Source organism: Oncorhynchus mykiss, chromosome 13 (assembly GCF_057628025.1).
Source record: "Oncorhynchus mykiss isolate SJ-2025 chromosome 13, ASM5762802v1, whole genome shotgun sequence".
Classification (NCBI taxonomy): Eukaryota; Metazoa; Chordata; class Actinopteri; order Salmoniformes; family Salmonidae; genus Oncorhynchus; species Oncorhynchus mykiss.
In genome coordinates this window covers 31,674,187-31,700,403 of record NC_143034.1, presented here as the reverse complement: position 1 = coordinate 31,700,403, position 26,217 = coordinate 31,674,187, and the positions used below count along the sequence as shown (strand labels likewise).

The following is a 26,217-nucleotide window of genomic DNA, read 5'->3' as shown; positions in this document are numbered from 1 at the left end:
TGTTGACGAGGACAAGGCTGGAGATCACTTTGTCATGCTGATTGAGTTCGAATAACAGACTGGAAGATTCAAAAGGAGGGTGGTACATGGAATCATTATTCTTCCTCTGTCAACCATGGTTACCTGCAAGGAAACACGTGCCGTCATCATTGCTTTGCACAAAACGGGCTTCACAGGCAAGGATATTGCTGCCAGTAAGGTTGCACCTAAATCAACCATTTATTGGATCATCAAGAACTTCAAGGAGAGCGGTTCAATTGTTGTGAAGATGGCTTCAGGGCGCCCAAGAAAGTCCAGCAAGCGCCAAGACCGTCTCCTAAAGTTGATTCAGCTGCGAGATCGGGGCACCACCAGTACAGAGCTTGCTCAGGAATGGCAGCAGGCAGGTGTGAGTGCATCTGCACGCACAGTGAGGCGAAGACTTTTGGAGGATGGCCTGGTGTCAAGAAGGGCAGCAAAGAAGACACTTCTCTCCAGGAAAAAAGCTTGTCCGGAGAAGACTAGGTGAGTGCTACCATCAGTCCTGTGTCATGCCAACAGTAATGCATCCTGAGACCATTCATGTGTGGGGTTGCTTCTCAGCCAAGGGAGTGTGGGCTCACTCGCAATTTTGCTTAAGAACATAGCCATGAATAAAGAATGGTACCAAGACATCCTCTGAGAGCAACTTCTCCCAACCATCCAGGAACAGTTTGGTGATGAACAATGCCTTTTCCAGCATGATGGAGCACCTTGCCATAAGGCAAAAGTGATAACCAAGTGGCTTGGGGAACAAAACATCAATATTTTGGGTCCATGGCCAGGAAACTCCCCAGACCTTAATCCCATTGAGAACTTGTGGACAATCCTCAAGAGGCGGGCGGACAAACAAAAACCCACAAATTATGACAAACTCCAAGCATTGATTATGCAAGAATGGGCTACCATCAGTCAGGATGTGGCCCAGAAGTTAATTGACAGCATGCCAGGGTGGATTGCAGAGGTCTTGAAAAAGAAGGGTCAACACTGCAAATATTGACTCTTTGCATCAACTTCATGTAATTGTCAATAAAACTCTAAATGTTCAGTAGACACTAGCCTTTCTAACTCAAAATGTTCAGTAGAGGCACTGTAGTGGATGTGCTGATACAAATCAATAGGAAACCAGACACTAAGATACTATAGGATGCACGTACATGGTGGGTAAAATGCACGGAAATGGTGTTTAAGCACATTTTTACGTGGTTTAAATGGCGCTTACATGAGTTCTATGCTAAAATAGCATTGTTAAAGTTAGTGCTTATGTTACTCTCTACAGCCGGGGTTCAGTGTTCCTTCCCTGAATAGAACGCTTACTGAGGCAGGCTGCTTAGCCTACATAGATAATCAATGATATGTAGACCTTGGCTTCTCTGTGATATGTTTGAACCAACCCTAGGGCCCAACGATGTTTGTCCGAGTCAGCGGGAGTGTGTGTGTGTGTGTCCTGAGCTGTCGACTCGGATGTGGATCACCACGGAGACGGGGGCGCGGGCCAGACAATGACAAAGAGGACCACCCCTCTCCCTCCCTCCCCACACCCACACACACACACTCCCCATGTCCCTACCTCTGGGGCAATGTAGTCGGGCGTCCCACAGAAGGTGCGAGTGGTCACACCCTCGTGTATGTTCTCTTTACACATGCCAAAGTCAGCGATCTTAATGTGGCCCTCCGAGTCCAGCATCACGTTGTCCAGCTTCAGATCCCTGCAGGAGACAAGCGCATCATGTGACAAGGGCTAAATGAAGACGACCATTGTATTTTAGGGCCTTTACACCACTCCTGTTTACTTCCTGGTTACATTTACATTATTCAATGGATTCATTTGTGGTTTGACAATGCACCGTGTACAGTAAACATTGATCCTAGAATGGGATAAAGGGCCTCTGAGTTGGTATACATTGGAAGAAGACCCACCTGTAAATGACTCCTTTCGTGTGCAGGAAGGACAGGCCGACAGAGATCTCTGCTGCGTAGAAACTGCAACGACACGCTCCGTGTTAGACAGCCCTGAAGCCATTCATCTCAAACAGGGAAGGGTTGCAAAGGACTGTAATGTGCTGAACACTACCTGACAGCCGAGGTATAAGAATGAATATTTCTGCCGTCTCTCCTTCTCCTCCGTGTTTCGCAGTGCCCAGTCTAGTTTGACCTCTCCCTTCCCCCACTCTCTTCCAAGCCCTCTATTTATTTATCTTTTACACACACACACTTTTATTCCCCCTATTTATACTGACCAAGAATATAAATGCAACAATTTCAAAGATTTTACTGAGTTACAGTTCATAGCTGGGCAGGGGTGCAGCCATTCTGATTGGCTGGGCCTGGCTCCCAGGTGGGTGGGCCTATGCCCACCCAGGCCCACCCACCTGGGAGCCAGGCCCAGCCAATCAGAATTAGGGTTTTATTATTAATGACAGAAGAACTCCTCAGCACCCCTCAGATGATCAGGCAGGTGAAGAGGAAGCGGTTTAGGTCATGTGGTTTAGTAAGAAGAACGCCCCTCTCCCCACAGGTGTGATTACTTCCTCTGAGGGGTTAGAGCTTGAGGTAGTCACCTCATACAAGTACTTGAGAGTATGGCTAGGCGGTACACTGTTCTTCTCTCAGCACATATCAAAGCTGCAGGCTAAAGTTACATCTAGACTTGGTTTCCTTTATCGTAATCACTTCACTTTTACCCCAGCTGCCAATCTAACCCTGATTCAGATGACCATGCTAGATTAAGGAGACATAATTTATAGATCGGAAGGTAAGGGTGCTCTCGAGTGACTAGATGCTCTTTACCATCGGACATCAGATTTGCCCCCAATGCACTCTGTAAACTGGCCATCTCTGTAGACCCGGTTGATGCTTATTTATAAAACCTCACTCCCTATCTGAGATATCTACTGCAGCCCTCATCCTCCACATACAACACCCGTTCTGCCAGTCACATTCTGTTAAAGGTCCCCAAAGCAGCGGTCTTTTCAGTTCGCTGCAGCTAGCGACTGGAACGAGCTGCAACAAACACTGGACACTTTTATCTCAATCTCTTGATTCAAAGACTCTATCATGGACACTCTTACTGACAGTTGTAACTGCTTTCCGTGATGTATTGTTTTTTTTACCCCTTTTTCTCCCCAATTTCGTGGTATCCAATTGTTTAGTAGCTACTATCTTGTCTCATCGCTACAACTCCCGTACGGGCTCAGGAGAGGCGAAGGTTGAAAGTCATGCGTCCTCTGATACACAACCCAACCAAGCCGCACTGCTTCTTAACAATGTGTCGGAGGAAACACCGTGCAGCTGGCAACCTTGGTTAACGTGCACTGCGCCCGGCCCGCCACAGGAGTCGCTGGTGCACGATGAGACAAGGATTTCCTTACCGGCCAAACCCTCCCTAACCCGGACGACGCTAGGCGAATTGTGCGTCGCCCCACGGACCTCCCGGTCACGGCCGGTTACGACAGAGCCTGGGCGCGAACCCAGAGTCTCTGGTGGCACAGCTGGCGCTGCAGTACAGCGCCCTTAACCACTGCGCCACCCGGGAGGCCTTCGTGATGTATTGTTGTCTCTACCTTCTTGCCCTTTGTGCTGTTGTCTGTGCCCAATAAATGTTTGTACCCTGTTTTGTGCTGCTACCATGTTGTGTTGCTACCATGTTGTTGTCATGTTGTGTTGCTACCATACTGTGTTGTCATGTGTTGCTGCCCTGTTATGTTGTTGTCTTAGGTCTCTCTTTATGTAGTGTTGTGTCTCTTGTTGTGATGTGTGTTTTGCTCTATATTTATTTTTTTAAATCCCAGCCCCCGTCCCCACAGGAGGCCTTTTGCCTTTTGGGAGGCCGTCATTGTAAATAAGAATTTGTTCTTAACTGACCTGCCTAGTTAAATAAAAATATTTTATTTCAGCTAACAAAAATGATTATTATTATTTATTTTTTTTACAAATGTTTAACCTTTATTTAATTAACTAGGCAAGTCAGTTAAGAACAAATCCTTATTTACAATGACTGCCAAACCCGGACGACGCTGGGCCAATTGTGCGCCGCCCTATGGGACTCCCAATCACGGCCGGGTGTGATACAGCCTGGAATCGAACCAGGGATTGTAGTGACGCCTCTTGCACTGAGATGCAGTGCCTTGGACCGCTGCGCCACTCGGGAGTAGAAACACGGGACACTTTACATGCTGCGTTTTGATTGGTGTTCCGTGTAAAAGGGGAAAGCGAGGGGAAAGGGGAACTTACACCGCCTGCGGCTCTTTGAACTTGCCCACTTGTTGGATGTGGTACATGAGGTCTCCTCCAGTCACGTACTCCATGACAAAGTACAGCCGGTCCTGGGCAGAGAGGGAGACAGAGATGGGGGTGTTAGATATCATTTAACATTGTTTTCCCATAATGTTTTGGGTTGGCATCCGTTCTACCCTCATATACCGTGACACGATAACAGCCGTGTCAGAAAGACAGAGGCTTTCGTCATTATACTGTAGGACCCAGTGACGAGGCTGTTGTGTAGTATTGAGTCACACATAGGGGATACGGTAGGAGTGTTAAGTAAGTTGGGGCGGCAGCGTAGCCTAGTGGTTAGAGTGTTGGACTAGTAACCGAAAGGTTGCAAGATTGAATCCCCGACAAATCTGTCGTTCTGCCCCTGAACAAGGCAGTTAACCCACTGTTCCTAGGCCGTCATTGAAAATAAGAATTTGTTCTTATCTGACTTGCCTAGTTTAATAAAGGTTCAATAAAATAAACTATAGAAAGCAGAACAACAACAACAACAACATCAGAGGAAAAAGTACACACCTCAGAAATATTTCCCATGTATGACTCGATTATGTGAAGTAAATCCCTCAGACAGCCTCTTTACCTGTCTGTCCTGCACTAGTCACAGGGCGACATTTTCAAAGTGCAAAACTTAACATGCACCTCATAGACAGACAGGTAAAGAGGCTGTCTGAGGGATTTACTTCATTACTTCACATAACCTGGTGGTTCGAGCCCTGAATACTGATTGGCTAAAAGACGTGGTATATCATCAGACTGTGTACCACAGGTATGACAAAATATTACCATATACTGGTCTAATTACGTTGGTAAACGGTTTATAATAGCAATAAGGCACCTCGGGGGTTTGTGGTCAATATAGCACGGCTAAGGGCTGTGTCCAGGCACTCTGCATTGTGTCGTGGCCTTAGAACAGCCTTTAGCCGTGGTATATTGGCCATATACCACACCTTCTCGGGCCGTGTTGCTTAATTATGACCTGGAAGTGTGATTTAATTTGAAACTTTCCTTCAACATTGTGCGTTCTGAACAGGCGACCAATTTATGTATTCCTCAGCTTACTAAACCCTAGTTAAATCAATCGCCTCCTTATAACGCACATCGTTGACGAATACATTTGAAATTAAATCACACTGCGAGATTATAATGAGGTTAGCCGTATTTTATGCACTTTGCTCAAGAGGCTTGACATAACCTGGCAGACAAGGCAAATGGTTTCCTTAAACAATTACCCTCAAAGTGATCGTGGCACCTTATTGTGAAGAGGATTTGGACTTCTCATCACTTAAAATGCATAGAATTTTAGATTTCCACTTTGGGGGATGCGTGTGTGTGTGTGTATGCGTGTTCGCCAACGTACGGTGCAGATGGTGCCTGCCCTTTTGTCGTCTCTGCCCGGAGAGAGATTGAGGGATTACAGATTAAGGAGGAATGAGAAGTGCTGAAAAAGTGGACAGATTAAAACAAAGAAAAATGTAATTGAACTTGTGTGTGTGTGTGTGTGTGTGTGTGTGTATATACGTGGGTGGTGTACATTTGTGTGTGTGTGTAGTAACTTGACAAGGAATGCCCACACACAATTCAATATTACTTTCCTTTACTTTCAACCTAATAAATGAAGGTATTTGAAAGCGATACAGCCCACTTAACCTGTGGTAGGATCGCATCGAACAGCTACAACTCTGGGTGATGACATCATCAAAGGGGAAAGGTCACGGTCAATGAACTCATGAAAAGTAATAATAATATACTGCAGGTAAGTACAATAGCCTATCCAATGTAATTGTCTATTTAGTGTCATAGAGGAGCTTGATGAGTTAGAGAAATATAATATGTGTGTGTGTGTGTGTGTATATGCCCCACCACACTAACCACAGCCACATCATCATCAACATCGACGGACAGGAAAAAAGCAAATGGTGCGTTTGTGGATGCGGGCGTGCCCATATGCCCACGTGTGTGTGTGTGTGTGTGTATGTATGTGTGTGTATGTATGTGTGTGTGTGTCCGTAGTCTCCATACCACAGTCTGGAAACAGGAGTGGAGTGAAGTGAGGAAGGGTGGTTTGTCCTGCTGGGCCAGGACTCTCTTCTCGATCATGGTACACTCCACATCATCGTCCTGAATCACCACGTCCTTCTTCAGGATCTTGACGGCGTACAGCTCCTCCGTGGGCTTCATCTCTGCCAGGATCACCTGGTACACAGGAGCACGAGGGGTCAAAGGTTAGACCGAAGGCTTCTAATAGGGTGGCTTAAGGCAGATAGTGACGCTATTAACTCAACTGTTATGTTGTTTCTATGCTTACTAGTCAACTGACGCGTGGATATACTAATTTATTCACGTTGTGCTATGTCGAGGTACGGACAGTTTGAACCGAAACGTTGCATTGCACTCATTCATTGCGTGACTCGGTTCTGTGTAAATTGTGGATGATGCGACTATGATGTGACTCACGCACACCAACAATAGACTTGGATCGGAATCAAGTTCAGATTTTGTCCGATAGATAACATCCCAGGACCTTCATTGATTTCAGAAGCCAATAAGAATAACTTGTGACAAATCATTGTGGGGAAGTTTCCCAAACACAGAACAAGCAAAGATCAACACAAAAAAAAAAAAGAGATCAATGGAGAACCTTCATTTTGAAAGTGGCTCGGCTCGGTTTAATCTGTGTCCGGGAGACTTCACCTCCTTAAAAATACAAGTCAGATCCTGGGCTCACCTTGCCGAAGCTGCCTTTCCCCAGCACGGCCAGGAAGTTGAAGTCGCTGAGTTTGACCGAGTCCAGGTTGTTGGAGGGCAGACTAGACGGGCTGTCATCTGATGGAGAGATCACCTTCTTGGTACCAGGGCCCAGCTTGGCTTTCTATGTGTGGTGAGGAGAGGGGATCGGCGTGAGACACCCACACACACGACGCACCCACACACACAATGCTGTGCAGCCTTTTATAACACAATAGAACACCATTCAAAATAAAATTAAATGTATTTAACTTGATTTAACATTCACTTTGAAGGAGATGGAACACAGATAGACACAGAGGGTATAAAAAAAAGTAAATATGGAATTACAGAACACGTGTTGAATACTCCTGACTTTGCCATTATGCTAACTCATTGTGGTAAAATAACTCCCCTTTTTGTGGCATTTACAAGAAACCCTTAGGTCAAAATGTTGAAATTCATCTAAACCCATTTGAATGAATTACTGTCAAACCCCTCAGTGATAATGCATTGTCATTGGTCAATGTGCCATCCAATCAAGTATCAATCGCAACGCTTAAAGTGTGTCCACTACATGCTCTTACAAAGCTTCAACCGTGCTTGGTTCAGAATCAGAGCCAGACGGTAAAACCCTCCTGGCCTCGAACACACACATGCACTAAAACACACCCATTTTCGCACACTCTTGCAACCTCCATTTTCTCCAGAGGCCCATTCCATCGGTTTTCCAGGCAGTGGGGACATGGCGGTGTCACAGCAGCCTGGGTGCCATTATCATTCTTCACCCTTACTCACAGGTGTCAAATCTCTCCCCACACACACACACACACACACACACACACACACACACACACACACACACACACACGAGCATGGGCCAAATCGAGCAGCTGGTCCAGTCATGCTAAACCTGGTCCACACCACAGCTCAACCTCGTCTGTCTAGTACACTGGACAGGCTGGCAGCCACGCACATGACACACTACACACAACAATAAAAAGCTGTCCATTTGTGTAGAATATATGCAACAATCAAAAAAAATCAACTGAACCAAAAGACATCTGAGCCCATTGGGAATCTGTCCAATGAATTGACATCACGTGTGTGAGGTTCTCTGTGTACACAATACACTATCGGGCGAAGCAGACCACGGCACACCTATAAGCGAAGCCAACGAGAGGAAGAGACTCGCAAAAGCGGCCTCACTTCCTCACGGACGCACCTGAACTTTGGCTTTGTTGGCTTTGTCCTTTGCCTGCAACCACAGCAGGGGAGAAGTGAACAAAGAACGGCTGACGGCTGAGACACAGCCGTACTATCAGAAGCACTACCATACAGACATGCTTTATCTCAGGAGCACAGTCGCTCATAAGACTAAACGCATTGACAACACAGGCACATTTTTATTTCAGGAGCACTCGCTCATAACACCAAAGCACTGAAACAATTGATCTCGGGAGCACAGGTCGCTCATAACACTAACCCACTGACGCAAAGGAACACGTTATTTCAGGAGCACAGTGGCTCATACTGGGTTTTACAACAAAGTGCTATGGGGACATCTAGTGGTAAATGGTGGAAACTACAACTTGTGGCTTTCTTACTACGTTTCTTTCTCTCACTAACAAAAGACAAAACAAATGCATTCAGAATCATTTGGAGTTTGTCTAGAGCGCCATTTCCTTTACAAGGGGTCCGTTTGACAAATTCCTAAGCAAAAGTCAAAAGACCACAAACGGACACTATGAAATTTAGGCTCTAAAACCATAAACCAACATGTCATAAATTATGCGTTTCATGATAACTTTATGTAATAATACAAAATGCATTCAGAAAGTATTCCGACCCCTTGAATTTTTCCAGATTCCAGATGGTTGTCCTTCTGGAAGGTTCTCCCATCTCCACAGAGGAACTCTAGAGCTCTGTCAGAGTGATTATCGGGTTCTTGGTCACCTCCCTGACCAAGGCCCCTCTCTCCTAACTGCTTAGTTTGGCCGGGCGGCCAGCTCTAGAAAAAATCTTGGTGGTTTCAAACTTTTTCCATTTAAGAATGATGGAGGCCACTGTGTTTTTGGGGACCTTCATTGCTGCAGAAATATTTCTATACCTTTCCCCAGATCTGTGCCTCGACACAATCCTGTCTCGGAGCTCTATGTACAATTCCTTCGACCTCATGGTTAAATGTTTTGCTCTGACATGCACTGTCAACTGTGGAACTTTATATAGACAGTGCCTTTCCAAAACATGTCCAATCAATTGAATTTACCACAGGTGGACTCCAATCAACTTGTTTAAACATCTCAAGGATGATCAATGGAAACAGGATGCACCTGAGCTCAATTTCGAGTCTCATAGCAGAGGGTGTGAAATGTAAATAAGGTACTTCTGTTCATTATTTGTAATAATTTTGCTAAAATAAAAAAATAAAAACTGTTTTCACTTTGTCATTATGGGGTAGTGTGTGTAGATCGATGAGGAAAATAAGGCTGTAACGTAACAAAATGCGGAAAAAGGGAAGGGGTCTGAATACTTTCTGAATGCCCTGTAAACTGTGCTGTATTCGATTCAGTGCACCTCCAATGCAATGCATTTTAAAACCTGGCTTGATTACTGCCCTCTTGTGGATAAGCGATGAACAAACGTGAGAATAATCAACTCCTCAGGTCAAAGTTGGTTGGTTGCGTACACAGTTTAGCAGATGCGTTAGCGGGTCCAACGAAATGCTCGTGTTGATAAAGACATAGTAAAAGCCACGTTATGGCCCTAGAAAATCCACACTGAACAACTAACTGTGCTGTCCATCTTTGAATTGACCTCTCATTGCTATAGGCACACAGCTTAAAACTTCCACCCTTGTACTGCTCGAGTATAGAACAAGCAGCCAAAAATAACCTATAGGCCAAAAAGGAGGAAGATAAAACAAATATGACCAGATAGTGATGAGAAATACATTTAAAAAAACAGACAAAAAGTTTGATGACAGACAGATGTACATCATAGACAGACAGACAGACAGACAGTACACAGAAAGACAGATGTACATCATAGACAGACAGACAGACAGTACACAGAAAGACAGATGTACATCATAGACAGACAGACAGTACACAGAAAGACATGGACGGGAAACCTTTACTAACAATCTCCTTCCAACCAGTTATAGCCCAATGGGGAGTCCCCGATTCCCACCCCCTATATCCCCACCCGCTTTCCCTGTGCCTAGTCCATCCAGGTTAGGTGTACGCGGCTGCAGTATATACACAGACCCCCGGCTACACAGTTGCGGGAGGAATAGGAGTGAGAGGTCCAGTTGGTAGAGCACGGCGCTTCCAACGCCAGGGTTGCGGGTTCGACTCCCACGGGGGACCAGTAGGGGGGAAAAAAAAGTATGAAAATGTCTTCACTCACTACTGTCAGTAAACTCTGGATAAGAGCGTCTGCTAAATGACCGAAACACGAAGAGTAGTAAAGAAGAGGTGGAGGACTAATAGACGAGGGGAAAAAGAGAGAAGGGAGAGAAGGAGAAGAACAGAGTGCGTTTGTGTATGTGGGTGGTGGGGATGACTGCAATGTCCCTGTAATGAACGGGCACTGAAACATGTGTCCATCGTCCTACACTTCTGTCCTTGGGGTCTGCGGACGTTAAGGCCTGTTTTCCTATTGGATGATATGAGGAAGTCGCCCTGTGGGACACTTGTATTTTCAGCATATTGTATTTGTATACTGTCCTATTTTATTGTACTGTATGTATACAGTACCAGAAACGCTATCTTTTTTTTTAAATAAATTTTAAATTTTTTTACCCCTTTTTCTCCCCAATTTCGTAGTATCCAATTGTTGTAGTAGCTACTATCTTGTCTCATCGCTACAACTCCCGTACGGGCTCGGGAGAGACGAAGGTTGAAAGTCATGCGTCCTCCGATACACAACCAACCAAGCCGCTGCTTCTTTAACACAGCGCACATCCAACCCGGAAGCCAGCCGCACCAATGCGCCGGAGGAAACACTGTGCACCTGGCCACCTTGGCTAGCGTACACTGCGCCCAGCCCGCCACAGGAGTCGCTGGTGCGCGATGAGACAAGGACACCCCTACCGACCAAGCCCTCCCTAACCCGGGCGACGCTAGGCCAATTGTGCGTCGCCCCACGGACGTCCCGGTCGCGGCCGGATACGACAGAGCCTGGGCGGGAACCCAGGACTCTGATGGCACAGCTGGCGCTGCAGTACAGCGCCCTTAACCACTGCGCCACCCGGGAGGCCCTGGAAACGCTCTCTTTGTAGAGAATAATATTGATATAAAAGAAAATAAATATACATTTGTATTGTAGGCCAATTTTCAGTCACATTTCACTTCCAGCTTGACAGCTTTACACTTGGTTTTCTCAACACTAGACGAGGCTATTTACAGCTCAAGACAATGATTTACGAGAGCAATTCCTGCCATATGATGGCTCTTGTTCTTGTGCTAATTCCAACCCCACACTGAGAACAAATTGTTAGTAAACTGGATCTATTTGCAGTAGCCTTAAACCACGTACAAATGATCAGAGCGGAAGAGAGTGAGAAAGCGAGTGATTGGACACAAAGGAGGAAGACAAAAGAGGAACAGAGGCAAGGAAAGGAGACAGTGGATGGGAGGACGGGAGCGAGGAGAGAAGAGATACCTTTAGGAAGTGATAGTTAATTTGGCAATCCTGGAAGAGAGGGAGAGAGACGGGGGGAAAGGGAGGAGAGAAACTCAGGCATTAGATTTGACAAGACAAAGGGTGGGCATCTAGAGGTCTCACAGAGCACAGATGAGAGGAGGGAGAGTTACGCTAAGGGAGAAAAAGGAAGAGAGAGAGAGAGGGGCAGGCAGAAAGAGAGAAGGGCAGGCAGAGCGTGAGAGTGAGGAGGGAGACAGGGGAAGAGCGATAGGGAGAGACCGGAAGAGAGAGAGAAAGAGAAAGAGAGAGAAAGCTATTTTCTTAGACCACTTGTCTCAGTCAGACAGACACAGTAGTAGCTGTAAACAACAACAGGAAGTGACCTCAGCCCATTAACCCCGAACCTCTTGTGCATACCAGCCAAAGCGAGAATGATCTTTTACAATGCACCTACATTTGTGAAAGACATGGAAGAATATAATGCCACACATACCAACCTTAAGATATCTTGTCAGTGGGCCACAGAAATAGACCAACTAGACAGGTTACAATTAAGCACTATAGACAGGAACATCTTGAGCCCTCACACTCTCTAGTTCACATTGCTTCATATGTCTAGCCTGGTAACCCATGGCAATCCAAGCACACACAGCACAGCACGCCAGGACGTCGGGATACCAAAGGGTTGTTCATTTGAAATAAATGAGGGGAAAAAAACAAACAGAGTACTTGAATAAGAGATACAATTTGGGTAATATCCATCCCTCCACTCTAACCCCTCCATCCCACCACTCTAACCCCTCCATCCCTCCACTCTAACCCCTCCATCCCTCCACTCTAACCCCTCCATCCCTCCACTCTAACCCCTCCATCCCTCCACTCTAACCCCTCCATCCCTCCACTCTAACCCCTCCATCCCTCCACTCTAACCCCTCCATCCCTCCACTCTAACCCCTCCATCCCTCCACTCTAACCCCTCCATCCCTCCATCCCTCCACTCTAACCCCTCCATCCTTCCACTCTAACCCCTCCATCCTTCTACTCTAACCCCTCCATCCCTCCACTCTAACCCCTCCAGTCTAACCCCTCCAACCCTCCACTCTAACCCCTCCATCTCTCCACTCTAACCCCTCCATCCCTCCACGCTAACCCCTCCATCCCTCCACGCTAACCCCTCCATTCCTCCACGCTAACCCCTCCATCCCTACACTCTAACCCCTCCATCCCTCCACTCTAACCCCTCCATCCCTCCACTCTAACCCCTCCATCCCTCCAAGTGATAATGACACACAGTACACTAGTGTCCATCTGAGGGAGTTCCCAGTCATACTTTATCAGCAAGACTAGCCACCCAGAGGGCCCTGCTGGGTACACGGTGTGATGTCTGTGGCCCCAGGCCGAGTCTGCACTCAACATGACGGAGAGGTGTACGGGCCATGGATGGGTCAAGCTATTCATCAATACTGTAGTCTCGTTACTGTTAACAGGCTCTGTCTATTGAACAAGGCTCAGTCAAAATATAACACAAGGCCATCAGCTGTGTCTACCTGATGAAACCAAAGGACAACACAAGAGTAACTGAAAGAAAATAAATAACAGTTCTAGAATGAAAACCTAATGCAGAGGTGGTTTGAGAACCAAATAAATAACATACGCAATATACTTTCAAATGACTAAAACCAAAATGGAAACTGGGTAGAAATGATAATCAACCTATATTCATACAGGTTCTCAACTATCCAGCTCTCTAACAATCACTAGACAGTCACGGAGCATCGAAGATTCCAAAAAATGATAAGAGAACTATTTTTAGCACATTTTTACGACGGCAAGGAAATGTAACATATTTTCACTGCGGCCTTCCGTTAAAGACTGAATGCGGCCCCAGGGCCAAAATGAGTTTGACACCCCGGATCTAATGCCCGTAAGACAAGTGGTGGATATCTTTCTATCCATATCATTCAATCGATTATGGAGCTTTTGGAATATAGTTAATTCCGATATAAACTAAAACTGATATTCTCAGGAGTGACAAACTAATCGTTCCTGCCCATATCCATGTTCGTGCTGATGAACTAGCAGCTTTACAGTGACACCGGTCTGAGTCACCCCTGATTCTAGAACAGCGGGGGTCAAAGGTCAACCCCTACCATATTCTATAAGCCTGTATCTACAAAGCTGGATATACTATTGTCTTGGAGGACGAGAAAAAGACCACCGCACCTTCGCGCCACCCAGAGTAATTAATAACGAGGCAGCCTCTCATTGGGCGCCTGGAGACAGACGAGCGGCACAACAGAGTTTTAATTAACAGCCCTGTTTCCAGGGAGAATCCATGGCCCTTTCATGTCCAGATTCTCCGGGACACACAGTGTGTGGCCATCTTGAAATGCAAACATATTTGTCATGGAGAAGGGCCAAATTCAATTATGCCAGTTTAATGTGTTTGTGGAGTGGCTTTGGTAGAAGCTCAAGGACTTAATATGATGAGTTCACTTAGTCACGGTCACAAACATAACATGTGGATATAAACAGGAAAAAACACACACGCGTTACTGAATAAAACAGAAGTCACTCATACAAACTAACAGGCATACAAAGAGACGTATCACGACGTGGAATAAAAATCACAGAATGTTCGATGAAAGCAGGATGGGCTGCAGTAACCAACGATTATTCGGATAATATGTTCTCCAGTCTGGTCTCGGAGGCCTCACCTCAAACTTCTGTCGGAGCTCCTCGTTCCCGTCATCCTCCTCTGAGATGGGCACGTTGTAGAACTCGCCCTCCTCTTGGTTCAACATCTTGTACCTGAGAGAGAGAGAGAAAGAGAGAGAAAAAGAGAGCGAAAGAGAGCATTCATATTTCAATTATGATTGTTTACAAAAACAACATTATGGATGTGAATCCAAGCCCATGGACTTTGAGACCCAGCTTGCTATTTATAGTGCAGTCGATAAGCGTTAAAAGTAACAGAACGTTTCTAAGAGCCAGCATAAAAACATCTCAACAGCCTATAAAACCCAGAAAGAGATGTTATACCCGGAGACAAAAAGCTAGGTATGGAGCGGCCACTAGTTGACGTCTCTGCATTCCTCCCTCCCTCCCTCCCTGCATCACTTCAACCCTCTGTCCCTCTCTAACCTCCGGAGTCCTACCCACTTGGCCCAGACACATAGTTCATTACAAAGCAATAGTCCCTCTGGCTCCGGTGCATTGGGCCAGAATGATCCGTGTGTTGGCGGCGCTCATGAAACACATCACTATTTATGACCCACAGACATCAGATGGCACCTCAAAAAAGGGCACTGAGCTGTGGAGATAAAGTTCACTGTTGCTGTTGTGATTAATGATCGGTGGGCACCCGACTGAGATATAAGGGACCACAACGCCAAGAGGCTCTGTGATGATGACCAACAATGACATGGAAATGCAGGTAAGCTGAGAAGAAGGGACTTACACCCGAAAGATAATCTTGATTTATCACTGCACTTTTCAAATAGAAATGGCTATAAAAAAAATATCAGATTACAGCTGTGATTGCTTCAAACGGATAAACCAGGATAAATTAAATTAATGTTCATTAAGATCCCTTCGTCGCTATTAACTTAATGACTGCTACTCTTCCGGCAGTCTACAAAAACACAACACAATTTTTTTTTGACAAACGCAATGCTCTCTGTAATTATTGGGACAGTGAAGCAGTGTTCCGTCTTTTGGCTCTATACTACAAAAGTCTGGTATTGACAGTGCAGACTGTCAGCTTTAATTTGAGGGTATCGTCATCGATATCGAATGAACCGTTTAGAATTTACAGCACCTTTTGTACATAGTGCATCCGTTTTAGGGGAGCAAAAGTATTGGGACAAATTCTGAATGAATCGTCAATAATGATGAGTGAGAAAGTTACACAAATATTATACCCCCAAGACACGCTAACCTCTCATCATTACAATAACTGCGGAGGTGAGCATCTTTTGGGGGGGGGTATGGTATTTGTGCGTCTATCACTTTCTCAGTCATCATTGGTCACGATACATTTAGGATTATCTGTCATCGTGGTAGTATCCACATTCGTGTAGAAGTGGTTAGAAACATGTTATATGCTTATTTACAATAAAAGTGACCCGAAATGACACAATACAATATTTACAAATTCATTTCTATTGGGCACAAAATAATCTGAAACATAACCAAAACAAACAGCATCTAAAACAAGCTTGATGTAGTCATTGCATGCTATGAATATGGGAACATATACTTAACTTTTTTACTACTTTAATACACATACAGTTGAAGTTGGAAGTTCACATACACCTTAGCCAAGTACATTTAAACTCAGGTTTCACAACTCCTGACATTTAATCCTAGTCAAAATGCAATGTCTTCACGGTTAGTTAAGATCACCACCTTATTTTAAGAATGAGAAATGTCAGAATAATAGTAGAGAGAACGATTTCTTTCAGCTTTTATTTCTTTCATCACATTCCCAGTGGGTCAGAAGTTTACATACACTCAATTAAATTGTTTAACTTGGGTCAAACGTGTCGGGTAGCCTTCCACAAGCTTCCCACAATAAGTTGGGTGAATTTTCGTCCATTCCTCCTGACAGAGCTGGTGTAACTGAGTCAGGTTTGTAGGCCTCCTTCCTCGCACACGCTTTTTCAGTTCTGCCCACAAATGTTCTATAGAATTGAGGTTAAGGCTTTGTGATGGACACTCCAATACCTTGACTTTGTTGTGCTTAAGCCATTTTCCACAACTTTGGAAGGATGCTTGGGGTCATTGTCCATTTGGAAGATCCATTTGCGACCAAGCTTTAACTTCCTGACTGATGGCTTGAGATGTTGCTTCAATATATCCACGTAATTTTCCTACCTCATGATGCCATCAATTTTGTGAAGTGCAACAGTCCCTCCTGCAGCAAAGCACCCCTAAAAGATGATGCTGCCACCCCTGTGCTTCACGGTTGGGATGGTGTCTTCGGCTTGCAAACCTCCCTTTTTTCCTCCAAACATAACGATGGCAAATGATGGCCAAACAGACCAGAGGACATTCTACAAAAAGTACCATCTTTGTCCCCATCTGCAGTTGCAAACCGTAGTCTGGCTTTATGGCAGTTTTGGAGCAGTGGCTTCTTCCTTGCTGAGCGGCCTTTTACGTTATGTCGATATAGGACTCGTTTTACTGTGGATATAGATACTTTGTATCTGTTTCCTCCAGCATCTTCACAAGGTCCTATGCTGCTGTTCTGAGATTGATTTGCACTTTCGCACCAAAGTACGCTCATCTCTAGGAGACAGAACACGTCTCCTTCCTGAGCGGTATGATGGCTGCATCATCCCATGGTGTTTATACTTGTGTACTATTGTTTGTACAGATAAACGTGGTACCTTCAGGCGTTTGAAAATTGCTCCCAAGGATGAACCAGACTTGTGTAGGTCTACAATTATTTTTCTGAGGTTTTGGCTGATTTCTTTTGATTTTCCCATGATGTTAAGCAAAGAGGCACTGAGTTTGAAGGTAGGCCTTGAAATACATCCACAGGTACACTTCCAATTGACTGAAATTATGTCAATTAGCCTATCAGAAGCATCTAAAGCCATGACATTTTCTGGAATTTCCCAAGCTGTTTAAAGGCACAGTCAACTTAGTGTATGTACACTTCTGACCCACTGGAGTTGTGATACAGTGACTTAATCTGTCTGTAAACTATTGTTGGAAAAATGACTTGTGTCATGCACAAAGTATATGTCCTAACCGACTTGCCAAAACTATAGTTTGTTAATTAACAAGAAATTTGTGGAGTGGTTGAAAAATGAGTTTTAATGACTCCAACCTAAGTGTATGTTAACTTCCGACTTCAACTGTAAGTGAATTTGTCCCGATACTTTTGCTCCCCTAAAATGGAGGTACAAAAAGTGCTGTAATTTCTAAACGGTTCATCCGGTACAGATGAAAATCCCTTTAAATTAAAGCTGACAGTCTGCACTTTAACCTCATAGCCATTGTTTGATTTTAAATCCAAAGTTCTGAAGTAAAGAGCCAAAAGAAGAAATAAAGCTTCACTGTCCCAATAACTATGGTGGGCACTACATATTCCCTACCAGATAGAGGAACACTGCATTGGAATGTCATCTAATGTTATACTTACCAACCACACACAGGAGATTTGATCAGCTCTGACACGCCGAAGGACAGGGAGCCCATGAAGTCGTTCCTGGTAGTCCGGTCCCAGTCCCACACCTCCACAGACAGCCTGCGGTCCTTATCTGTAGCCTTCAGCTTGCTGGAATAACACACAGACATATGTACAGTGTTAATGATAATGACTACATTACCCATAATACACAAACGTGAAAGGGGCCTAACATTGTGCCCAGGGGTACACCTCAACTCACAATGTAAAAGACTCATTCCAGGTGGGATTGAGGTTGGCGAGGATGGTCTTGGTCTTCTTCTTGGTCTCATTCTTGGGATCTGGGATGAGCTTGAGCTTGACGTAAGGATCAGACGAGCCGTTTGGGTCCATGGGGATCAGATTTCGACCTTCGCCCACTGATGGAGAAACAACACAGAGGGAAAATGTTGATTTTGAACTAATACAGGTGACATCATTTATTGTACAGTGGTATACTTTGAGAGGAGTTAGTGTGTTCTTTAAAGTTGCCTTGTTGCATGATGGATTTAATAATGGGCATGGAAATTCAACAATCAGGAGATATTTAATAAAAAATAACCCATATGTAGACAGCATAGAAACCTGCTAGAGATGGTTATACAGTATGTATATTGTTGTTACTATTTCAGTAGTACCAGCCTCCCCGTCTCCCTCCTTGTGGTCCTGTGTTTAGCCATGTTCAGCAAACTGCGCACAGACACCAGGGACATTAGCACCCCATTAGCACTCTGGCTCCCAGAGCCATGGAACACAGCCAACCACTTTACATTATGCAGGGAATCGCCACGGAGACCGAGCCACTGAACGCCTGCCTGGCCAGGCAAGCCCTTAAGCCCAGGAGACCCGGAGACAGCTTCTCATGTGGTCCTGTCAATCAAATGCTGGCCCTGACATAAGGGCTTGTTGATAATAATGCTAGATTGACCTTTGACCCAGAACGAGAGCAGATAAGCTACTAGAGTAAAACTGCATAATGGATGCCATTTTGTCACGCTGTGTTGATAGGGTAGAGTAATAGACTAGAGTCTTTATTATCTCAGATGGGCAAATCATTTAAACTCAGTTTTCACAATTCCTGACATTTAATCCTAGTAAAAATGTTCTGTCAGTTAGGATCACCACTTTATTTTAAGAATGTGAAATGTCAGAATAATAGTAGAGAGAATGATTTATTTCAGCTTTTATTTCTTTCATCACATTCCCAGTGGGTCAGAAGTTTACATACACTCAATTAGTATTTGGTAGCATTGCCTTTAAATTGTTTAACTTGGGTCAAACGTTTTGGGTAGCCTTCCACAAGCTTCCCACAATAAGTTGGGTGAATTTAGGTCCATTCCTCCTGACAGAGCTGGTGTAACTGAGTCAGGTTTGTAGGCCTCCTTGCTCGCACACGCTTTTTCAGTTCTACCCACAAATTTTCTATAGAATTGAGGTCAGGGCTTTGTGTGATGGACACTCCAATTCCTTGACTTTGTTATCGTTAAGCCATTTTCCACAACTTTGGAAGGATGCTTGGGGTCATTGTCCATTTGGAAGACCCATTTGCGACCAAGCTTTAACAAGCTGATGTCTTGAGATGTTGCTTCAATATATCCACACAATTTTCCTCCCTCATGAAGCCATCTATTTGTGATGTGCACCAGTCTCTCTTGCAGCAAAGCACCCCCACAACATGATGCTGCCATTGCTCCCAAGGATGAACCAGACACAGGTACACTTCCAATTGACTCAAATTATGTCAATTAGACTATCAGAAGCTTCTAAAGCCATGACACCATATTCTGGAATTTTCCAAGCTGTTTAAAGGCACAGTCAACTTAGTGTATGTAAACTTCTGACCCACTGGAATTGTGATACAGTGAATTATAAGTGAAATAATATGTCTGTAAACAATTGTTAGTAAAATGACTTGCAAAGTAGATGTCATAACCAACTAGCCAACACTATAGTTTGTTAACAAGAAATTTGTGGAGTTGTTGAAAAAACTGTTTTAATAACTCCAACCAAAGTGTATGTAAACTTCCAACTTCAACTGTATACAGCATTGTGTACACAGGAAGTAGACCTCGTACCAGGCATGAATAGTCAGTCCATACCTAACAGTAGAGAACTACAGCTTATTGAGAAAGCTGACAGCAGCTGGCATAAAGGAGAGTTTTGACCTGTTAGTTCTACACTTAGAGAGCCTGTATCTGCGCTTTAAGGGAAGCAACAGAATTTCAGCAAACAAGGGATGCTGGGAGTCCCAACTAATAAATATGAATAGAAACTGTAAGCTATAGTAATTTATATTAAGCTATAGCAGTTATAGTACCTAAATGCATTTTCAACTATAAGTAATTATATTTCCCTCACAACACCAAACGTATTGAAAATTAAACCATAACCTACGAGCCACTGATATATATATATATATATATATATATATATATATATATATATATATACACATTCTATATACATAACAAAGGGGCTAAATTTTTGCCTGGGATTGTCATATGAGAGTGAATTAAGTTACGAGACAATTCGATAAGCCTTGTGCAAATAAGCTTTAAACTTGCTTCTGTCTGTCCCTCCCGCTTGCACAGGTGCTAGGGGATTTGTCTCGTGTGGATAGCGGGTGATGCAGTATGCTGTCAGAGGTGAGAGAGGGCTGGAGGGGGAGGACACCTCATTGGGAGAGACAGGGGATCGTACCAAATGTCTCCCTATGCTTTACATCGTGCACGACTTTAGACCAGAGAAATATAGGGGGTAGGTTTGCCATTTGGGACTTAAAGCAGAAGCTATTCTTCCTTTGGTCCAAACAGGGTTAAAACAATTACATCTGAGCCGCAGCCTACATCATAAATAAAACAATTACATCAGAGCAGCAGCCTACACCATAAATTTAAATAATACATCATACCAAACATTATTACATCCCATCGCTACCACCAAATGTCATCCCTGGCAGGACAATGCATATATGAGGAGACGGATAACCACAAGCAGACAAACATATTAGCAACCAGGCTAACTCGGACCTAACCTGCTAACGGAACTAGGCTGGAAATGGGGGATAATGTGTTGAAGCTAGGACGCGTCTCAAAATGGCTTTCTCAAACGGCACCTTATTCCCAAATACAGTGAACTACTTTTTACCAGAGCCCTATAGTCCCTGGTCAAAAGCAGTGCACTATATAAGGAATAGGATCCCATTAGAGATAGAGACAGCCATAGAGTCATTCTAACCCACACTTGGCTAGGTAAGGAACCTGATCCTCCCCTTGAAAGCATGCACTGTGTCATTTTAGCACAACTCTTTGTCATGCAATACTGACAGTAGGTGAACTATGAAGATAGTGATGTGTCTTGATATCTGCTTCTAAAGTGTATAATGCGCGTCCTGGGAATGAACTCATTCACCTGCAAAACCTAATGAGAATACATGTGAACCGCAGTTTTGTAAATACCAATAAATGATTGCATCCCCGTACACACATACTGTGTGAACATACAACGTACAGATATATTCAATAGGCTTATGTTTATACTATAGTTTAATTGGTATAAATACAACACACAAAATCTCCGTATAGGTCCAAGGTAAAATACTCCAAATGTACAGGTGACCAATGACCATACCTTTCTCAACACACTCTCTCTTAACGGACGCGACTTTAACTGTCCCAATACAAAAGGTTAGGTTTTGAATATTTAAAAACGGTTCCAAATAAAGGTGTAGGCAAAGCGCTAGTAGCCAAGTGACCTTTGAATAATGGCCTTAAGTTTTGACAGCGTGGGCGGGGAGACAGCAGCATGATACTACCTGACTGGACTCTGGTGTGTGGACTACGTGTGTGTGTGTGAGCGTGCTTGTGTGTAGAACCTAACTCCAAAAAAGTGATTTAACTGCTGGTGTATAAACCCCCTTTGTCCGCGTGCCCAGACAATAATATTGTTAACTCAAATTTGAGCAAACTCTCCATGTTCTATTTAAAAATGAATCTCCTTTTCCACTAGCAGCCAGTAGGAGGAACCCTCGATTCTCCAACAGAACGTCTTGTCTGTCTGTCTGCGCTGCGTGCATCTGACTCTGCTATCATAACAGTTGTGCAACATGCTACCTACCACCTGACGAGCAGCACACAATACACGTAGACTTATCTGGATGGAATTACAGTTGTTATTGTATCATCTACAGTACTGAATTGCAATATACAGTAACGGTCAAAAGTTTTACAACACCCACTCATTCAAGGGTTTTTATTTAGACTATTTTCTACATTGTAGAATAATAATGAAGATATCAAAACTATGAAATAACACATATGGAATCACGTAGTAACCAAAAAAAAGTGATAAACAAATCAAAATATTATTTGTATTTGAGAGTCTTTTCAAATTGACACCCTTTGCCTTGATGACAGCTTTGCACACTCTTGGCCTTCTCTCAACCAGCTTCACCAGGAATGCTTTTCTAACAGTCTTGAAGGAGTTCCCACATATGCTGAGAACTTGTTGGCTGCTTTTCCTTCACTCTGCGGTCCGACTCATCCCAAACCATCTCAATTTGGTTGAGGTCGGGGGATTGTGGAGGCCAGGTCATCTGATGCAGCATTCCATCAATCTCCTTCTTGGTAAAATAGCCCTTACACAGCCTGGAGGTGTGTTGGGTCATTGTCCTGTTGAAAAACAAATGATAGTCTCACTAAGCGCAAACCAGATGGGATGGCATATCGCTGCAGAATGCTGTGGCAGCCATGCTGGTTAAGTGTGCCTTGAATTCTAAATAAATCACAGACCATGTCACCAGCAAAGCACCCTGACACCATCACACCTCCTCCTCCATGCTTAACGGTAGAAAATACACACGCAGACATCATCAGTTCACCAACACCCAGTCTCACAAAGACATGGCAGTTGGAACCAAAGATGTCCAATTTGGTCCAGACCAGAGGACACATTTCCACCGGTCTAATGTCCATTGCTCGTGTTTCTTGGCCCAAGCAAGTCTTTTCTTCTTATTGGTGTCCTTTAGTAGTTGTTTCTTTGCAGCAATTTGACCATGAAGGTCTGATTCACACGGTCTCCTCTGAACAGTTGATGTCGAGATGTGTCTGAACTTGACCTCTGAAGCATTCATTTGGGCTGCAATTTCTGAGGCTGGTAACTCTCATGAACGTATCTTCTGCAGCAGAGGTAACTCATTCCTGTGGCGGTCCTCATGAGAGCCAGTTTCATCATAGCACTTGATGGTTTTTACGACTGCACTTAAAGGAACGTTCAAAGTTCTTGACATTTTCCATATTGACTGACCTTCATGTCTTAAAGTCATGATGGACTGTCATTTCTCATTTGAGCTGTTCTTGCCATAATATGGACTTGATCATTTACCAAATAGGACTATCTCCTGTTTACCCACCCTACCTTGTCACAACACAACTGATTGGCTCAAATGCATTAAGAAGGCACACCTGTTAATTGAAACGCATTCCAGGTGACTGCCTCATGAAGCTGGTTGAGATAATGCCGAGAGTGTGCAAAGCTGTCAAAGGCAAAAAGGTGGCTATTTGAAGAATATCAAATATAAAATTTAATTTTGTGTTCACTATTATTAAACAATGTAGGAAATAGTCAAAATAAAGAAAAAGCTTTGAATGAGTACGTGTTCTAAAACTTTGGACCGGCAGTGTATGTGCACATAAAGCCTTATTTTAGTGGACTGACACATTGGTTGTGCCTCACACGACTCCGACAATCTCCTACAAGTCTACAAGAGTATCTCCTACAAGTGTGTGTGTGTGTATGTGTCAGTCAGTGACTGAGTCCTCATTGACACACTGGGACATGAAAGGGGGAAAGGCCTCAACGCCACCGTTACCTTGGATACCAGAGTCTCGAGGACAGTCTCCTTATAAAAAGTGCCTTGGATTCAAAAGAACAGGCACTTGTTACGTGATTAATGCGGCCCTCGTCTGAGTGGGTGCGGTATTATTGAGTGATAGACGGAGATAACAGAAGAACTGAGTCAGACAGAGCTGTGTTGGTTAGAACCGTTCTCTTTTCAGACCCTTTTTCTCTTTCAGTACATTGGATTGTACCAAATCACATCATATTCTGCACACACATACTGTATGTAGCAGATGTTATTGCGGGTGTAGCGAAATGCTTGTGTTCCTCGCTCCAACAGCGCAGTAGTATCTAACAATAGACAACAATACACACAAATCTAAAAGTAAAAATGAAGAAATATAGAAATATTGCAGGAGTTTTGCATGAGTTTTGCGACTATTCTGCAGTTGTCCATACAGCACGCATCTTTGTCCATTGGTCCTAAATCCAACAGAACTGACACACAGAGACATTAGAATGTGAAGTCAAACATAAAGAGCTCAGGGACTGACCACTGTCCGAACGACTGGGCTGGTTAACGGGGGATCATTTGAGCTTTGAGGACACAAAGTTGTTGTTCTGAAACCATCGGAAGAGGGGCGGGTATGTTAGCCAGTCACCAGGTTAACAGGGGTGGGGGGGTGTCAAAGGGAGGGAGGGGAAAAGGGTGCGAGTGTGTGTGAGAGGGGCGAGAGAGAGAAACAGATGGTTGTGGGTGTATACATTCAGACACAAAAACTCCCTTATCTATCCAAAACAAAGGTTAAATAAATAACCGTCTGTTTGCGTACGAGTCTGTGTGTAAGTGTACGCTTGTGTGTGTGTGTGAGTGTACATGTATGTGAGTGAGTGTGTATGGTTATGAGTGTATGAACTTGCTAGTATGTGATTCTATCCCTGTGTGTGTGTGTGTCTCTTCAGCACAGTGTGACAGGTGTGGAACAGGGAGTGTCATGTGGCGACAACAATCCCTGACTGGTGTAGAGTCGTGCGGCATAAACGGCAAAGAGAGAGAGAGAGAGAGAGAGAGAGAGTGGGAAAGTGGTGCTCAGTAGAGAGCCAGGCAGCCGGGCCAGCCACGGAATACCAATGACATGTCTGCCTGTTGGAAGTCTCTGCCAGGAGAGAACCAGCCCAGCCACAAAGTTCAGCTGCTCTGTTCTCTCCGTCTGGGAGCCCCACTGAGGAGTCAGGGTGTGTGCGTGTGTGCATGCATTTGACTGTGTGTGTTGCAGGTGAGAAAGCATGCATTTCAGTTTCCATGCACATGTCTTTGAAGCAGCAAACTACAATAACCTACTATACATATATTGCCTGGTGTCTTTCGACTAAAAAGCGCCTTCAATAGAGATTGTCCAATCAGCCTGCCTTTCAGTCCAGGACTAAGGCTTTGTCTGTGTCCGGCCTTAGGCGTGGTCCCCATGGCATCGTACAGAGAGCCACAGAGTGTGAAGGTTGTGATTCTAGGAGTGAAGGCTGGCTGGCTGTGGGACTAGGGTGGGGCTTAGCCACAATAACTCCTCTGTGGCAGTTGGCTGCTTGCCCTCTTCTGGGTTTCTGTTGACTTTTTAAATACACGCCCACTGTGTCTACTGTACACATTCTGTATATTGGATAGCAGGTCTGTTTTATGACAGTGCAGTCAGTGGGAGCAGTAGTGTCGGGTGGTTGGCAGAGTGGCTGTATAGGAACTCTTCTGGTATAGGCTGGGACTGTTTTGGGTTACACACCGCCCCCTGTCTTTGGAGGTGAGATTTAGTAGGTCAGACGGGTAATAAAGGTGCAATATGAGGTTCAGTGACCTAATTTGTGTCCGTAGCCACAACTGTCACAGCCATCACCGCCGTCAACATCGTAATCACCGCCAACAGCGTCACCACCACCACCATCTAGGGAATTCCTCATTTGCCTGCAGTGTTTCTACGAACAAACCCCATGATTTAATCATCACCCCATACACTCCAACCAGGCTCGTTCTGAATCACAGGAACGCAATCAGGATTTTATTTCATTCCTACGCCTGGTTATTACAGCTGATGACTCACAGACCCTACCCACTACGGTGCCCTGCTAGGGTCATTACCAACAACAGTGAAGTATTTAGTGGAGATGGAAAACATTAGCATAAGGAAAAAAACTGCTGGCCTCATGGAGGGAAATAGTCTGCCAATTTATACTGGCACTAAGTAAATTGAATCCACATAACAGACTACGTGGGAGTGGGAGGGGTAATGGAATGCAGGCAATGTCTGCATCCCAAATGGCACCCTATTCCCTACATAGTGCACTATTTTTTGTATGCATCCCAAAATGGCACCCTATTCCCTGGTCAAAAGTAGTGCACTATGTAGGGAATAGGGTGCCATTTTGGGAAGCAGGCCCCGTTTCAGCTTCTCTTTGTTGACTAGAAAAGACAGCACCATGGATCCCGAGAGCAAGTGCTGTATAATACACGGCACAATTGGATTGGTTGTAAATGTGATTGACAGCTC

The 26,217-nt window shown here is 44.4% G+C and overlaps 1 protein-coding gene across 1 annotated transcript in view; it reads right to left on the bottom strand.

Annotated features, from left to right (window-relative positions):
- The window catches only part of LOC110485978 (protein kinase C alpha type), a 230,461-nt gene that overhangs the window by 46,701 nt on the left and 157,543 nt on the right, over positions 1–26,217 (bottom strand). The window contains exons 6-13 of the mRNA XM_036940643.2: positions 18,069–18,225; positions 17,822–17,956; positions 14,385–14,478; positions 7,019–7,162; positions 6,313–6,486; positions 4,252–4,343; positions 1,939–2,001; positions 1,589–1,727 (exon numbers count right to left, since the gene is read on the bottom strand). Of these exons, the coding sequence (XP_036796538.1) occupies positions 1,589–1,727; positions 1,939–2,001; positions 4,252–4,343; positions 6,313–6,486; positions 7,019–7,162; positions 14,385–14,478; positions 17,822–17,956; positions 18,069–18,225 (998 nt within the window). The remainder of the gene's footprint in view (positions 1–1,588; positions 1,728–1,938; positions 2,002–4,251; positions 4,344–6,312; positions 6,487–7,018; positions 7,163–14,384; positions 14,479–17,821; positions 17,957–18,068; positions 18,226–26,217) is intronic.